The 17,927-nt window shown below is 46.4% G+C and overlaps 1 protein-coding gene across 7 annotated transcripts in view; it reads right to left on the bottom strand.

Moving 5' to 3' along the window:
• TLN2 (talin 2) overlaps positions 1 to 17,927 on the bottom strand; it is a 431,106-nt gene that overhangs the window by 97,400 nt on the left and 315,779 nt on the right. For all 7 annotated transcript variants that reach the window (XM_047736618.1, XM_047736620.1, XM_047736617.1 and 4 more), the window contains 6 exons: positions 15,044 to 15,252; positions 13,847 to 13,966; positions 12,632 to 12,829; positions 11,240 to 11,379; positions 4,126 to 4,219; positions 2,104 to 2,193 (listed from right to left, as the gene is read on the bottom strand). In XM_047736618.1, the coding sequence (XP_047592574.1) occupies positions 2,104 to 2,193; positions 4,126 to 4,219; positions 11,240 to 11,379; positions 12,632 to 12,829; positions 13,847 to 13,966; positions 15,044 to 15,252 (851 nt within the window). The remainder of the gene's footprint in view (positions 1 to 2,103; positions 2,194 to 4,125; positions 4,220 to 11,239; positions 11,380 to 12,631; positions 12,830 to 13,846; positions 13,967 to 15,043; positions 15,253 to 17,927) is intronic.

Raw genomic sequence — 17,927 nt, 5'->3', positions numbered from 1 at the left:
TGGAATTTTCTCCCTCTCTTGGGGCGCCTGGGTGGCTCAGTGGGTTAAGCCTCTGCCTTCGGCTCAGGTCATGATCCCAGGTCCTGGGTTCAAGCCCCACATCGGGCTCTCTGCTCAGCAGGGAGCCTGCTTCCTCCTCTCTCTCTGCCTGCCTCTCTGCCTACTTGTGATTTCTCTCTGTCAAATAAATAAATAAAATCTTAAAAAAAAAAAAAAAAGGAATTTTCTCCCTCTCTCTCTGCCCTGTCCACTTTATCCCCCCTCCCCCACTGCGCTGCCCTGCTTGATCTCTTTTTCTTAAAAAAAGAAAAAAGTTATCCAGATCTCAAAGAGGTATAGTTCATCTATACAGACCAATAAAGTAAAACCTATAAAGGGCATCCCACAGGTGAACGGTTTCAAGTGAGACCTGTCAATTCCCAGAATATAAAAATCATATATATATACACTGAACTGCAGATAGTCACACCCCAGAAGACAGAAGACACAGCCTCACTGATATTATTTACTTATTGACAGTAAAATGTAAATATGTCTTTGTTAAAAAGTTTGTGTATATATATATATAGATAGATAGATAGGTGATCTGAACACAATTTCCTGAATTTTGTAAGCATTTCCCCGTATTTTGAAAATCACCGATGTTTTCTCAGAAAACATCACCGAAATTTTTCTCCAGATGTCTTTAAAATAACAGCCAAAAGGGACTTTAATATTCAGAACCCAAGCCAAAGAGGTTGCACTCTACACAAGGTCACAGAGAAGGTCACATGGGCAGGGGCAGGACACCTGCCCCATAGCTGGTGTTCTGTCTTCTATGAGCCTCACCATGCCCCAAAAGGGCAGGTCCTGGTCCTACTTCCCAGGGTCACTGAGGATGGAATGGAAGATGCTGAACATAGCCCTTTAGAAAGACTATGGCATTGCCAATACAGAATTCTTCATTAATACACTATCTTGGATGGGGAAAAAAAATTACCTAAAATTGCTTAGATATACAGCACAGTCCAGAGCATATGAAGACTTGCAAACCAGAGAAGTTAGAAGGTATCTGTACGCACAGTACTGTCCTTTCTATCACCCTGCCTCCCTCTTTAAGAAGGAAGAGTTTCTGTGGATCTAAGTGTCTAAGACTCATGCACCCTTAGGGAATCCAGAGTTCCATCAACAGTGCTGGACAGAGGAAATTCTAGTCTTATCCCAGTGCAAGACATGCCCCTCTCGACATCACCGACATAGCTGTGTCCCCAAAGCTGATGTCAGAGTGATGTGGACAAACATGGACTTGCGCTCCAAGGACAGACTTGGTAACTGGCAACTGTTCCTTATCCGTGCGTCTCCCTTATATTTTATCTAATCCAGTTTGGAAGCAACCTCAACAACTTTGATATTGCCATCATAGGTTCGTACTTCTCCACTTTAAAAAAAATCATCATTGCTCCATTAAGAAATCTTTTTAGCCTCCCACCCCCAACTGCTACCCACATCAAAGTAAATAAGCAGAAATAAGATGTCGCTGAGTTAGGTTAAGATGTGGAAGGGGGTGGAGACAGAAACCATTGCAATATTTAGATTTTCCTACTCTTCCAGCCTCCCAAAAGAACATCCCATTGCTCAATTCCCTTGAGAATGATGTCATAAATGGATGGTCGGAAGCACACACAAGGCGGGGGGGTGGGGTCTCATGAAAGCCAAGGTCACTGACAGGCTTTCCCTTGAAATTCAGTCCTAAGTAAAAGAAATCCAAGATTTAATTCACAGTGAGACCCATCTACGATGTAGTATAAGCAGTGTATCTCTAAGCATTCCTTCTGGACTGCATCAGCAGGAACCTGGGGACCTGTCAGAAATGTACAATCTCAGCCCCACCTCTGATTTACTGAATCAGAAACTCAAGGGTAAGGTCCAGCCATCTGTGTTTCACAAAACCCCTAAGTGATTCTGATGCATGGTCAAGTTTGAGGAGCACCTGTGCAAAGGGCTCTACCATCAAGTTTTGTAATATACGCAACCACACAGAGAGGCCACAGGCAGGTTGACAAAGAACATGCTTAGACTGTACCCCACAATGAGGAGGAGTGTTACCAGCACAGACAGGCTTACCTTGGAGTTTTCCATCACACTCTCAATGCAGTCAAAGTAAGAGAGGTCACTCACGGGTTCATTAGGATTGTCCAACATCCCCTTGACTGTCTACAGAAGGAAAACACAATTTAAAAAGCAAGCGTTACAGAACAAGAGAAATTTCCATGTAAAATACCAACTGTCGACTTCCCGTCTGCATATAGGATTCTGGGCATGATCATTCATTTATTCACATTCTTGAGAGGAATTTAGGTGGTTTTACATGCGACTTTAGATTTCTTGTTAGCAACACAACACTGATGGTACAGAAGAGGATGTCTCAGGCGAGCTTGGATGGAGAGGAGAGTCCTGTTCACAGACTTGAAGGAGAAACATGGTATCCACAAAAGGGAGAGATTTTTTTTTTTTTTTTTCTTAAGAAAAAGCTAAAAGTGAATTCAAGGCAATGGTCAATTAGCACGAGTTCTCAGGAACTCAAAGGAGCTGACATTTCAAGGACTCATTAACTCATTTCTACCTGATGAGGAGAACCTTCAGTTTTCAATTCTGGAGCCCTTTATCACATAGGCATGAAACAAGGTCACTCCCCGAAACTTTCTACCTGGATGGTTCATTCGTTTTTAATTCAAAATGTATAGAAAATATTCACTCCTATGTAGGGATCCACCAAGAAGCAGGGCATAGGGCTTGCTCCCTTTGTCTCCAGTCCACTGAAAATCACCTCTACTTCGCATGTTGTAGTAATCTCTGACAGTCACGTATGAGGGAATTTTCCAGGGGAGCCAAGTCTGGGATAGAGCCATCCAACCTCCTTCCCCGTGGTTGAGAATTACATTCAGACCCAACAGCCTTTGGAGGCACAGCCAACAAAAAAGACACATCCACTGGAGTTACCAAGGATTGGGGGTGGGCGGGGTCATGGGGGAAGTGCTGAGTTACTGAGATCCCAGGAAAGAGGGCAGCATGAAGGAGTTCATTTCATTGAAGAATGTCCCCCCACTCTTCACACAATCAAAATTGTTTTGGTAACAGCAGTCCTGAAAGAGTCATAATTTTGGCAACCAAGCATACTGTCAAAGGACAGAGTGTTTGTATCTGGGCCAATCTGATTTAGACCAAAAGCCTACGTATCGTGTTTGCGAATGTGAACAGAGTGGGATAGGATGGTAATTAACCCAACGTAGGAAATAGGCTCCATTGTTTTCGGGATGCTTTAGTCCTCAGGTAACAAGCCTCTTCTCACCTCCAGCTGCACTCACTGGCCAACTGCCACCAGCAGACTGGGCCTTAATCAAACCCTTCAGAAGCTGCAATCAGACCCCCTCTGGCAGGGAGGGTATTCCTGTGCTCATCATCCAGAAAACTAAAGGTACGTTGGGTTCAACCAACCCATTTCCTCTGAGAGATCTAGTTGGCCATTTCAATATAACCCGCACTGGTTAGGACTGCTCTACGTACAAGTGGGAGCATTGGTTGTCTGTTTACCCGCATACATCCTAGGGGTGTAGATGAATTTTCCGTTATAAATAAACCTTAAGTATGAATACAAATTGTGAAGCACCTACACTGTGTTCTGGGTCACTAGGGGTCTCACAGTTGCCTTGACAGTGTGGTAAGTGTTATTCCTGGGGTTTCCACTCACGTGCACCCTATAGTGACTAAAATAAAACATACTGGAAAATCATTTTTACTCAACAGTAACATCTACCCTGGCTTCTCCCAACCATGCCCACATAATGACTCCAAAACTTTAGGTAGAAATGGCTCATCTTCAGCCTATGCCCAGGCCGCTTCCCTATTTGAAGTCGAGTCCTTTAAACAAAGTAACTGTCATCCTAGTGGAAAAAGGGGAAGCAGAGATGATAATGCCATGAAATCTAATTTTTCTTGAATTACTCACCATTTGGGATTGAAACCACGGCCTCTGTCATCTTTCAGGAAGGCCATGAGGCAAGAACAGAGGAGAAGAAATTGACCTTTTCTGGAAAGGACAGCGAGTTGCACTGTGGTCAATCCCTAGCAGCTTCTCTCGGGGCTTACCTCGAGCTCCCGCAGGGCATTATCACACTCCTTCTGGCCTGGAGCTTGCTGGGTGCACAGCGTGATCAGCTGATTGATGCTCTCGGTCACAGCTCTGTAACAGACATAGAGGGCTTTTGTTTTGTTTTAGTTTATAAAGATCAACAGTAATTTCCCCAACAATATTTTGTAGGTTCGCCAGAAATACATGGAATTCAGTATAAAGGCTGGGGACCCAGTGAGAGCTCTTCGCCAAGGCTCTGAATAACCCAAAATAAACCACAACCAGCGAAGACAGAATGCGCGTCCCCACGCTGCCTGTGATTACTCATCTGATTTACCTTTAAAGTGTCCTAATGGTTCTTTTAGGAAAGTAGAACTACCTTTTAATATATTCATAGGAGAGAATTCACAGCAAAGTTGCAAATAGCAAAGAGATCGTATTAACACTGTTTTTAAATATTCTTCATTAGCAGCCCATAAGAGATAAGATGATCCGAGGCTATTTTGGATAGCCTTTGTATAGCTGGGAATGTTTTCTATATTTTAAAACATAGCAGGCAAAAAAACACAACAAAAAACAAAACAAAACAACAACAACAAAAGATAGCAGCCATACAACCAGTAAACTGCGTTCATGATTTTAAAATCTTGGCTTTCTATGAAATCCTACATGATTCGCTAGTTCCTAGAAGTTATCTCCAAATTATTCTTTAAAACAGCTCTTTTCTTTAACATTAATAGGAATTAGAGACTCATGATTTTATACGTGTTTCTATTCTTCTTAGCACCTGAGAAGCAGCTCAGCATTTTTTCTCCATTGGCACGGATTCCACCTCTCCCGAGCAGCCTCTGCTTAACTCCTGCTTCAGTCAGGCCATGGTTCATTTAGAAAGTCATGGCCCGTTCTGAGTTAGTTCTTTTTATAAGGTGTGAAATATGGGTCCAGGTTCTTTTTGTGTGGGGCGTTGGGGTGGCTTTTGTGGTAAGCCAGATCATTCCAGCACCTTCCATTTAAACGGTCATTCTTTTGACGCTGCACTGCTTTTGTAACTTTGTCAACAATCCCTGGGCCATATTTATGTGGGTCTACTTCTGGACTCCATTCCATTGACCTATGTGTCTAATCCTTTGCCAATACCATGCTCATATTAAATCTTAAAATTGAATACCCTTGTGTTTTAGCAATGAAAGAAGCAGAGATAGGAGAGAATTCCCTAAATGGATGCTCAAGTAAGTAGCAAAAACAACACTCGAAGCCATGACTACTTGCCTCCAAAGCCGGACCCACAGCCATTTTTCTGAATGGTCATGACCTGTCTACACTCTGGCAGGTTCCTAAATTCTATTCATAGTTACTAACCACGGCAGCTACCCCTCAACTTAAAACAAACAAAAACAAACTACAGCACACTTGCTGTTAATCATTAGGACATCTCATTTTATTAAGCTGCTTTGCAGCTTCCCACAGAATATCAAATTAGATGGAAAATGATGTTGCCAATGTACAAAGGCAATCAGCTTAATTATTTGATGAGGAGATACTGCTTTGAATTTTAAATTTAGCTAGGGCGGATGGGAAGAAGAAAAAACATCCCTGAACTCAAAAAAGAATCCCAAAATAGCTGTTGTAAGATTGACTCTAGCAATTCATTTGTTTGGGGCGGAGGAGAAGTGCTTAACGAAGGTTTCATACAGGAGCACTGGGTTCTCTGTGGTGGGAAGCAAAACAGTAAAAACCCAAAAAGCAGGACAGTCTCTAACTCTGGGCATCTTGGAGGGTGTGCTCTATGACGTGTTCTCCAGATGGGTCCCTCAGAGTCCAGAGCCATGTTCTGGGTGGTAGGCTTCCAGACACCCGCCCCGAGTGGACAGGCTGGCAGGCGTGAGAGGAACGAAGTACGTAGAATACCCTTAACAGTGACAACATGATCACGTGGAGGGTATTTCCATGTACCACACAAGCGTTCCCTTTAACTTATTTCTTTTACTGTTACCTGTTTATCTGCACTTAAAAAAAAAAACAAAAAAAACAAAAAAAAACAAAAAAAAAAAACCCTTGTTTTTATATAAAGATTTGTCCATTAACAACTGTCAATTGGGGAATCCAGAGAATATATGACTACTTATTGTCCTCGTCTTTTATCTGTTTTTTTAGATGTGAAAATTTTTCAAATTAAAAAACTTGGGGTAAGAAACCCCAACAGACTAGTGGTTTGTGGTAGGATAATCATAAAAGTAAAAGCACAGGACTGAGGTCTGAATGAGTCACTGGGGTAATACTGATCCATGATTTAGGGAGCAGTATTTAGGTATAATTTATCCTCATAACTCATTTCAGAGTCTGGAGTGGATAGCCCAATAACAAAATAAGTGGCCCAGAGGCAAGGGGTTTACATAGACTTGACAATGAAAAATAGTATTTTTATGCTTCAAATTATACTAGTTGTAAAAAAAAGGATTAGAAACAACTCAAATATGGAATGACAGAGGACTGACAGACCGAATGGATAGCCTACAGTGGGATTCTGGGTGCCTATTAAAAGTCATAATGCATCACATAGCATTCCTAACAGAGAAGAATATTCATGCTTCACTGTTAACAAAATCTACAAAACAGGATAAACTGTAGGAGCCCACAGCTGTCAAATTCAACATATATATGCTCAGGAAAAAAAATGACAGAATGACATGCCAAAAAGTTAGAGTTATAGCATTTTTTTTTTTAAGATTTTATTTATTTATTTGAGAGAGAGACAGTGAGAGAGAGCATGAGCGAGGAGAAGGTCAGAGGGAGAAGCAGACTCCCCATGGAGCTGGGAGCCCAATGTGGGACTTGATCCCGGGACCCGGGGATCATGACCTGAGCCGAAGGCAGTCGTCCAACCAACTGAGCCACCCAGGCGTCCCGAGTTATAGCATTTTTTAAAGTGATTTTATTTTTAAATAAAAACATTTCAATAAATCCAATAAAAAATTATGATTTAGCCAACTTACATTGTCACAGAGGGCCAAAAATAGCAGCATCCTCCCTCTGTTCTCTATGAATCTAAATAGGACTGAACAGCAGTTTAAAAATATTTTTCCACTTTTAAAAAAATGACTAAAGCCGCATAAGTTTATTTTCTTAATACAAAAAAGTTAAACAACCATAATTCCCCTGTCTAGAAGTAGTGTTTTCTTGTGTTTCATTCTTTATCTAGGCATATCCAGCCACTCTCAAGTTTTTTTTTTTTTTTAGAAAACATTGGAACCTATAACCTTGGATCTTAAAAAATAAAAGGATTTCTAACCTACACATTGTTTAGTGTTCAGAGATACTGACTGAATTGATTCAACTAGTTTGGGAGCTCTGGAGGGATAGTCTCAATAGAGAGGGAGACGGGCCAGGGTGTGAGAGGAAAATCAACCAATTTGTGCTTCTGATGACCTATGAAGCTCAGATCGTCTGATAAGGAGCTTGGCAGGGAAAACACCAACATCAGGTACCTCCCTTCCTCAAGGGAGAGCGTCTTTAGGCAGGCAAAAAATTCACCCTGAATTTCACCCGTGCGTATTCCCTGGGTCCTGCTCTATACGAGGTAGGGCAACATAGTTTGTCTCTTTAGGAAAGCAAAGTTACTGCAGCCTGGCCAGGGAAGCAGGATAATGAACAGGTAAGACACACAGAAGGTAAGCCAAAGGAAGCGGTGAAGACGGTAGCACGTCAGACGGGCTCCCGAACCTCTGAGAGGCCGGATGCTCTAGGCTCACAGGGAGCACAGATGGAGGGCATGGGTTCTGCACAGAAGGGAGAGCTCGATACGGACTGCAACAATCGGAGAAGTCAGTGAGACCCTGGTTTGGATAAAGGGAAGAGAACATTCTAGAAGAGACTAACAGATGGACGAGTTTATATTTTTCTGTCACAGTGTCAAAGAACTGCTTGCTGGGTCACCCCTTTTCACTGTCTCTGGAGACAGGAGGACGCCTGGCTGGCAGGAACCTCAAAACAAAGGACAGCCCAGGAAGAGGAGTCGCCTGCAAAGTTCTAAGAAAGCCTCAGGGGACAGGAAAGCAGCAGCAGAGAAACTGGCTGGGTCCCAACGATGGCAGTGGGAGCCAGGGCCGTGAAGTCTCAGCCAGGGAGTCCTTCTTCTGGTCAGCGTGACTGTGCGTGAGCAGTGGTACAGGGGAGCTGCTCAGAGGTAGGGCGCTCCCTCCTTCTTCCAATGCAACCTGGTTTTCCATTTCTTTGACGAAGTTCAGGGAGCACTGGACCAGCCCCTGGCCAGGGAAAAAGCTGAGGAATAGTTGACAAAGGGTCTCCAGCTCCACCCAAGTCTTCAGAAGGGAGTCAGAGCTCAGTACTTACACAGAAACAAGCTGGGCACTGAATGGAAAATGACTTCATCCCCACTCAGCATCAGAAACCAAAGGACTGGGCTCCTCGTGTACCTGGGCACTGAACGGAAAATGACTTCATCCCCACTCAGCATCAGAAACCAAAGGACTGGGCTCCTCGTGTACGTGGGCTCCAATGCAGAATGAAGAGCAGAGGGAAAGGGGATACTCAGCTGCTTCTCCAGAGATCAGTCTTTTTTCTCAAAGCAGGAAGAATCATGGAGACCATCAAGAACAAAGGATTTAAGTCTGTGGACATAGGAGCAGGGCAGGCCTGCACTGGTCCAAGTCTAGGTCCCCACAATGGCATCTGTGGGGCCTTTGGGGACAGCCACATAAAACAGAGGCAGGGCTGGGCTGTCCCAGGAATAGGGAGGGCAGTGGGACTGAAGATCAGGACAACGGCAGTCAGATCCCAGCTGCTCAACGCCAAGGGTGCTCACGTGCAGGGCTGCTGCAGCGTCCAGATGGAATGAGGGGAGCATGGGTGTGTGTGTGTGTGTGTGTGTGTGTGTGTGTGCGTGCGTGTGTGTGTCCCTTACCCTCACTCCAAAGGGTCAGCCCTGTCCTATCACAGTGTGCACCTGCCCAACACCCAGTGCCAGGCCCAGCCCATTTCAGGCATGTGGCAAAAATCTGGTAAATGAATAAATGCACCCCAGCTGTGCAGAGCTTTGCCTCCAAAGAACAGCTTGCCTGACTCACTTGACCTGGCCTGAGCTTCCACTGGGAAACCACCTCAAGGAGCAGAGCTTCCTGACATGTGCCAAGAAGCCAAGGAGAATGTGCTGGCATCTTCTGGCAACAGTTCCATCCTGAGACAATCATTTCCTGGGATGATTTTCAAGCACATGCAACTCCCCGTCAGCTGAAAGCCAGGACAGGGGCAAGGAAAGCGTCATCACCTCGTCTCCAGGCCCCTTCCTCCATGTCACCACCAGGGGGCCGTCAGACACCCACAAAGCCAAGACACCAGCCAGAACCCTTCAGGGCCTGTGTTTCCTTTCTTACCTGTCTTGCAAAAGGCCAATTTGCACTCTCCCCTTTGTCCATGACTGAAGAGAGTGAACAGTGCGTTCTAAGTTGGAAACTGTAATTTTGAAATGATGCAAAAAATTGAAGATAATGAAAAACATCTGAGTTCAGATACCTGGAAACATCAGTTGCCCTATCCAAAGGCTCTTTGTAGGAAAAAGAAAATCAAGAGAGGGTTTTATATGAGAAACAGCTGCTCAATAGAGAAGAAATCATGCTTCCCTCCTCAGCCCCTAGCCCTCAGAGGGGCACCCACTCACTGGCACAGTCACAAAGCAGAAGATGGAGGCAGGGAGATTGGAGGGGGATTTCCCAATATCCTAGTGGCTCTCATTACTGTTTGAAGCTGAAGTATATACACCTAGGAATAACTACAGAAACTCAAGGGTTTTCAAGGGACCTGCTCTGAAATGATCTAATTCCATCCCCCACCACCACAGGCAATAAACAAACAAACAAATAAAGCACAACTGGCCAAGAGTGGACCAGAGACCAGATTTAACCGTAAGCATGACGATATCTTATATTACTGAGAACTAACAAGAACTTAGAACTCAAGGATGATGTAGTACCAGCCCCATTTTGCAGATGGGAAAGGTGAGACAACTTGAGCAATCCAACCAACGAAACCAAGAGTGTCAAACATTAAAGCCTGGACTAGAATTCAGCTCTGAACTCAAAAAGACAACCATTGAGCACCCAGGAGAGAAAAAGATCTGAAAAAACAAATACGCAAGCAACCAAGCAAAATTAAGTTAAAAAAATTGCAAAGTCAAACTCAAGCTATGCATTTTAAAAATTACTAATCTGCGTGTTTTGAAAAGGTTTCCAATTATGCTACATCTCCTAATTGCCTGCACATCCTCTCTTCCTGCTGTTAACCTTCCTACATACAAAGTGATGTCAAAGAATGCTAAGAAAACAAGCCCACAGCACTAGAGAAACACCAAACACCCTACAGGCTCTTGGTTCAGGAAAGTGAATGTGGGCTTGCTAATACAATATCTTCCCAGGCTCTCACTGCAGTTTCTCCGCAGACCAGCATTCAGTCACTGATTATTGAACAAAATTGCTGCAGTGGTCCTGAAGCAGACATTGTCTTGTATTCACCGCTTTCTTGGGTGAAAAGAGTGGGAAAGACACTGGCACCACCCCAAACTCAGATTCCTGTTCTAATATATTTCCCCAAACAGTTGACTCCCACCCCTACACCCATTCATCACAAGCGGGGGCCCTTCTGCATGTGACAAATGGAATATGTTTAAATTCATCTCATTAGCCTTGATGCCAGGCACCCAGTCAGTGCCCAAGAAATGTTGAATGGCGCTTTGGGTGTTGTGGGGCTGTTTTTGCTTTTGTTTTTTAATACTTTTTAGTATTTTCTGATTTTTTCCAAGGAGCACATATTACTTTCATCATGGTTAAGACAGAACACTCCTTTAAAAACATCTATGTAAGCCACCGTGTTTATAAATCAACAGGGCCTTAAGTCTAAGCAAGCTGAAAGGCTGTGAGAGAAGACAGAAAACATCTTTCACGGGGAAAGCACGTGAGGACAAGCCAGCTTAATCAAATGCCAGAGTCGCCCCTCTGCCTCTCGACAACATAAAGACGGCCCCACGTCTCTGCTCAGCCAGAGCGGCAGGATGTCAGGCCTGTCTCTCAAACACGGACGTTATTTAACCACACATGAAAGCACGTTTTGTTCCACTCTTACCTTGCAGCAGCTGCCAGGAGATTTTTGGCATTGGGGGCTCCGGGATCTACCGAGAGAGACTTGGCAGCGAGCAACAGCTTGCTGGACGCCATAGAGATATTCTTGAGGTTGCCTATCACTTGGATCTGGTCTTCTTTCGTCTGCAAAGTTGAAAGGAGGCCAAGTAATTAGGGACTGTCCATTTCTCCCAGGCAGCATTCAGAGAGCCGGGAGAAGCATCTCGATACAGGAGCAAGTTACCTACAGAGACCGCATTAAGCCCCATTAGTCTGCAGATGCCCAGCCGGTCGACACACCGCCCCAGGTCTACCCTTCCCCAAACAGATACCCACACCAAGATGCCCGCAACAGGACAGACGTCCATCCCCGAGCGGGTCAGCCAAGAGCTGTGCCATCTCACAAGTGCATGCAGTAAGAGTTGGGGGGGGAAGTAGAGGGAGGGGGAGAGAGCCCCCGCGCATCAGTACACAGACCGGGCCAGGATTCCAGCATCTCGCTCAACAATGCTGGAGTTGTCAAGGAGCTCCTACATCTCAGCCTGGCACAAACGCCCAGCGCTGTCTGGATACTCGGAGCCGACTGTACCCCAGAAGTTCTGACTCAGGGAAAGACACATTTCTCACCTGGCTGACTTTCTGCCTGAGAAACAACCATGTGTAGATAATACAGCCAGAGACACCCTGGGTATCTCCTTTAGGGAGTTCACAGGGGCTCCAGAAAAAACAGCTCTGTAGGCTGCTACCAGACCAGTCATGTTCCCTTATTCTGAACAAGGGCTTTATCTGTTCATCTCAAGGAGGTAATTTTTTTAAATGATTTTATTTATTTATTTGCCAGAGAGAGATCACAAGCAGGGGAGCAGCAGAGGGAGAGGGAGAAGCAGGCTCCGCATAGAGAAGGGAGCCTGATGCAGGGCTCAATCCGAGGATCCCCGGGATCTTGACCTGAGCTAAAAACAGACACTTAACTGACTGAGCCACCCAGGTGCCCCTCAAAGAGGTAATTTTTAATCATTTGACACTTGGTATTAGACACAGCCCCCTCCAATGGGCCCAGTGAAACTCAAACACATGGGTTTTTAAACTATATTATACCACATATGAAATCTAGGACACAGAGCTGCCCTCCCTCTGAAAACCATGAATCCTGCTGGATGATCGTGGGAGGTTATCCCTTATCTCTAAGAACCATTTCACACATAAGCTAATAGCGTCTTTAGGAATGCCAGGCCTGTGAGGTCACAGAGCTTTCTAAGCAGTAAACAGAATGCAATGAATGGTGTGACCTGCTGACAGGTTCCCTGTGTCTATTTGCCCAGTGGGCATCCAGGGAGGACAGTCCACCAGAAGAGATAGGAAAAGGTCCACTCCAGGCAGCCACTGCCACACTCACCTGAGCCTGGCCTGCCATCTCAATGCCAGCATCCAGGAATTCATCGAAATCATCACTGAACTTGCCAGAGGCTGCGGCCAGCTCTCCACTCTGGCCCCGGGTGGCATGGACCACTTCCCCCGCAGACTGGTTCAGATCAGCCGCGGCTTGGTTCAGCTCACTCTGGGCTTCCTGGAAAGGCTTTGTGCTGGGAGGTAACTGCAGTGGGGAGAAAAGGCACCCCCCATAAGAAGTTTTATTTCACACTGCAGGGAAGAAGGAAGGCTCTGTGGAGGAAAAGCCTCTCCAGGGCTGCTTTTCTGAGTCACCTAGACTAAAAGGCTCTGTGTGGTCTGAGCCCACCTATGTTAAGTCTGACCTTGAACATACAGACATTACTTCATTCACTGAAATTTACTAAGCTCTTCAATGCTAGACACAGAGGATCCAAAAGTGGTCTATCCTCAGGGGCTGTGGTCCCCTCAGTGGCATAGCCAGGGTTCACACCTGGGCAGCCTGGCTCCAGGATGCATGCTCTGAACTACCTCTCCATTTTGGATGGAGCCTCTCAAAGGTTTAGCTTTCTAGAACTAATAGGCAGATGCTATTAAACTTCAAATCCTATTCTTTCACACTAATCGCCACCAATTTTATTAGTAGCCTTTGCTCACAGCTTTTGTGAGGATCAGAAGTGTCACTGGTGGAACTATGACTGTTCCAGTTTGTTAGTCACAGCACGTATACTGCTTGCAGACCTGGTATGTGCCAGTCACCCGGCAGAGAAGAAATGGATGAGCCCGAGCCACCCTCCCCCTGCCCCTGAAAGGGGTGCACAGAACAGGGAACAGGCTCCACGAGTAAGCAGCCTCCTGAGACTCCTCACTCTCTCAAATGTCTTGGACACACACATACCCTCCACCACCTGACTGTCACCGTTGGAGATGCCCTGATAAGAAGTCAGAGGATCACACACCCACTTTGCCTGTTTTCACTGGGCTGGCCGGAGAGCACACGGCAATGTGGACCCAGAGAAAAAGTAAACTTTTAAAGCCCCACCTGGGAACTTTGCTGATGGCAACGCCCAACAAGGAAAGGCAAACTGGGAAGCGAAACGGGACTCCTGAGACCGACGTTAGCTGCTCAGAGATCCCATGGAGAGGAGAAGGCTCCCCCTCTGCTCACACCGAAGGTGAGCCCAGCCCCCCAGGCACCCCTTCTCACGGCACAGCCTCTCACCGAGTCCACAAGCAGCTTCTTGCTGGACTCGCCAATGCTCTTCAAGGCCACGTCCACATCCTTCTGTCCTGGGAGACAATTCACGCAGTTATTCAAGGAGTGAGAGACGGCTTTGGCCACCTGCAGAGGGAGAAAAGCTGCATGAGAGAGCCCTTTCCGTGCAAACACTGCTGCAGATGTGCGGGGAGCCAGCAGGGACAGTGCGCGGAGCTGAAAAGCATCGGGAAATTATCTGCCAGCATCCAGCTGACACTGTTTACCATTAAATCACCTCACCGAGGCCTCTCACGGGGGTTAACATCCTGCCTCGGCAAAGGGGCTGACACGGTGACACAGGACGCCTTAGTGCACATGGCACCAGGCTAAGTCACCATTCTGTGACTCGAATACAGAAGTCTCCCGTGTTATGTCAGGTTCTACGACAAAGAGGGCCACCACCAAGAGAAACAGAAAGAGCTCCCTTCCTGAGAGCCCCGCGGGGTTCTTTGGGTTGTCTCAAGGGTTTCAGGTGTGATCCTCTCTGTGACACTCCGGGGCCACCACCCCAGACCACAGCCCGCACAAGAGCAGGAGGGATGCTCTGAGTGCTTCCAGACCAACTTGGACTTGCCCACATGCTGCCTCTCTGGGATGGGTGAGGGCTCGCTGTTTGCACTCAGGGGAAGGGTAAGGTCTTCGAAAGTGGGCTGTGTCATTCCCTTTACCTAGACCATCTCCTTCCCAGCTTCCTGTTTAGAACTTCGCCTAGACGGTCTCTAGCCCACTCACTTCATCAGGTTGGCAAAGACTCATCCGAGGAGGCAGTAGAGAGAGTGTACAACTTTAAGTGGCCAGACTAAGTCTACTATCTACCTCACCTCCCAGACTAGGGAGAGGAATATGCTGAAGCATACACGGGCCCCCAACAGACATGCTGTCTCCTGGCTCCCAAAATCCCGAGGACAGATTTCAACAGCAGTGCCCCCCGCCCACCCCCATACTATCTGTTGACTCAGTCAAGCAGATCTTCTATTGTGGGGGGTACTGGGCAAGAATTACCAAAGTGGGTGTCGTGTACGGCCTCCACAGGTATGGTACTTTGGGAGGTTTTGAAAACACCCACTGATGGAACAATGTGCACACCACGGAAAGTGCCCAGGAGAGAGCCTGCCAACACTACCACTTAGCAATGACCACAACTGCCTTTCTGGGCCTCACCTGGGCTAGTCTCTGCTGACTCTCAGCATCCCCGGGTGCAATCAGGGCCTGCTTGGCTTCTTGGATGAGCATGGCAGAGCCTTCCATGACGTCCCGTGCAGAATCTAGCATGGCATGTGCAGCTGCAGGGTCACTCGTGGACGCGGCCACTCCGCGGGCAGCCTGGGCCAACGTCTTTAGAGCCTGGGCTGTCTCTCTGGCAGCCACCCCTGGAAATAAAAGCCCACCACACCTTCTGTTAGATTCTACCTAGAAGTCATACTCTACTTGAAAATCAGCCTCTAGACCATAGCTTCCTAGAAAGGAGAGCACCCTCGGACAGTAGGTGGGGCTTCTTCTAAAATCTGAATTGCTAGGCTTTTCTAAGGAGTAGCCCATACCACTGGCTCTGGGCCAATCTAAGAGACGGGGGAAAGCAAGAGCCAGGCTGAAAAAGGGATTTTGCTCAGGCTCCCCTCCCCCTGCATGGCCACAGGCCTAAAACACCAAAGCGCATGGGATCAAGGGCCCAGATGAATCTTTGAGATGCACGTCCCTTCCTAATGGTTGTTATTGGGTCATGACTTCTAGACAAGAAAGCAAGCAGTCCACATGGGCAGCTCGGGGCATTTTTACACTTCTGCAAGCACGTCACCACCAACCAGATGGCAACAGAGCAGTTCCATCGCCTGTGTCCTTCCTCTGGCAAGAACCCCTCACGCCAGAAGCAGGCACTGTTGCAGCCTCAATTCCTATAGACTAGTTTTACCAGTTCTTCAACTCCTTGTTGACGGAACCACAAGTATGTGTTCTTCTGTGTCTGGTTTCTTTTGCTACCAGAACTCTAGGGGTTTCACCCATGTTGTTACATTCATTCCTCTTTCTTGCTACATCATATTTCACGATACAAGTCACCATCTGTTTACCTGCTCCTCTGCTGTGCACATGTGGGCTGTTTTGTGTTTTAGGGTTATTACGAATAAAGTGACCCAGAGAGTTCTTTACACGCAAGTAGGTAGCCAGATGTTATCATTTTTCTGGATAGAAACTTAGGAGCTGAACTGCTATGTCACAGAGTAAGTTTATCTTCAGCTCTAGAGGATACGACAAAGCCTTTTTAGAATTGTTTTACCATTATACACGCCCCCAGCAATGTTGGAGCGTTCCAGTGGCTCTACATCCCAGCCCAAACTAGCTGCTGTCAGAGTTCTTACAGCATTTCTTACCATAGCCATTCTGGTGGGTATGCCGTTGAGGTTTAGCTCTGCTATCTCTAAGGGATAATGAAGGGGACCACATTTTCATACACTTAGTGGCCATTGGATATCCTCCTCTGTGAAGTGGCTGTTCAGCCTTAACTTCATGGCTAAGGATGATGGGATTTGGTGATACACTGTGAATAGAAACTAGTTCATATAGAGCACCACCTCCCATAGAATGAACACACACCTTCGTACATGGAACCTAGCGCTTGGCGTACCCAAGAGGGTGAAGACTAGAAACACCAGAGCCTGTAACAAGGGAATCTGAACACCCTGAAAAACGCCGAGGAGCCCACCTTCAAGTGCATCCCACCGACTGCTTCACAGATAGGGTCCAGCACTGAGAGGTGTCCTGTCCATGACACACTTTCAGAGGCAGTGCGAAAGCTAGATCTGGGGATTCTGAACTTCTGGATCAGTCTCTGCACAGTGCTCTATGGGGGTAGAGAACTGTGAGGGACTCTGGTTAGAACATATACCATCTAAGTGAAAATGACCCATTGATGTCTCGCTCACTCAGCTTTGAGGGGACTCCTGTCTCAAGACTTCAGCTGGATGGGGGCGCCTGGGTGGCTCAGTGGGTTAAAGCCTCTGCCTTCGGCTCAGGTCATGGTCTCAGGGTCCTGGGATCAAGCCCGGCATGGGGCTCTCTGCTCGGCGGGGAGCCTGCTTCCTCCTCTCTCTCTCTCTCTGCCTGTCTCTCTGCCTACTTGTGATCTCTACCTGTCAAATAAATAAACAAAATCTTTAAAAAAAAAAAAAAAAAGACTTCAGCTGGATGGTGTCTGGCTGCCCCTGAGGCCACCTCTGATCAGTGGTTGCTTCTGCCAAGTCAGCACAGATGCAGCAGGTGGTCCACTCCTCTCTGAGGACAGGGCACCATAACACAATAATGCAAAAGGCCCCAGATCCACAAAACAAGACAACTTTGCAGTGTTGCAGACTTGCTAATCTGTCAATATTCAGGAAGTCACACAGCTGGCACATAACTCTACAATCTAATCAAGGCAAATTACAAAGTTGCCAATCTACCGTTCATCCCATGGCACTTCTGGATGGAGCATGCAGTATGGGAGAATTTTACACAAAGTGATTTTTATGGCAAAGGGCAAGCCCAGAAGAGAAAACACAGAAATAAATAAAGTGAAGGTGAAATAGAAAAACAAGCTGGGTAGAGCAGTCAGTTCCTTTTTATGTTTAAGCTTCTGGCATAGGGTTGAAAGATGCCCTTGCTCAGAAAGGCACCAGCTGTGGTTAAGATCTCGTCTAGCTCTGGCTTTGGTGCTGATGAGCTGTGTGGCCCGGACTGCTGCCTTTTCCCTCCAGGGCATCCAGGTCCCACAGGTTTTAGGAGAGGCTGAGATCACTGCTCTGACTGTTGAAAATTGTAGGCTGTGATTTCGAGACATCTCCTCTTGCCTTTCCATTTATTAGACAGTCTCCTGAGTCCATTTCTGTTTGAGTTGTGTATGACTTTGAAGGAATAAAATGGTTATCATACACAATTAGGAGAGTCATGTGTACGCAAAAATCATTTACTGAAAAACCTTTCATAGACCCAGACAATTTTTAAAAAGGCGGAAACCAGAGTTGCTGAGTGCCAAAACTTTAGGTTGATCTATCCCACGTGTTTTCCGCTGAGG

This window comes from Lutra lutra, chromosome 7 (assembly GCF_902655055.1).
Source record: "Lutra lutra chromosome 7, mLutLut1.2, whole genome shotgun sequence".
In the NCBI taxonomy this organism is placed as follows: Eukaryota; Metazoa; Chordata; class Mammalia; order Carnivora; family Mustelidae; genus Lutra; species Lutra lutra.
This window is presented reverse-complemented; position numbering and strand designations above follow the sequence as displayed.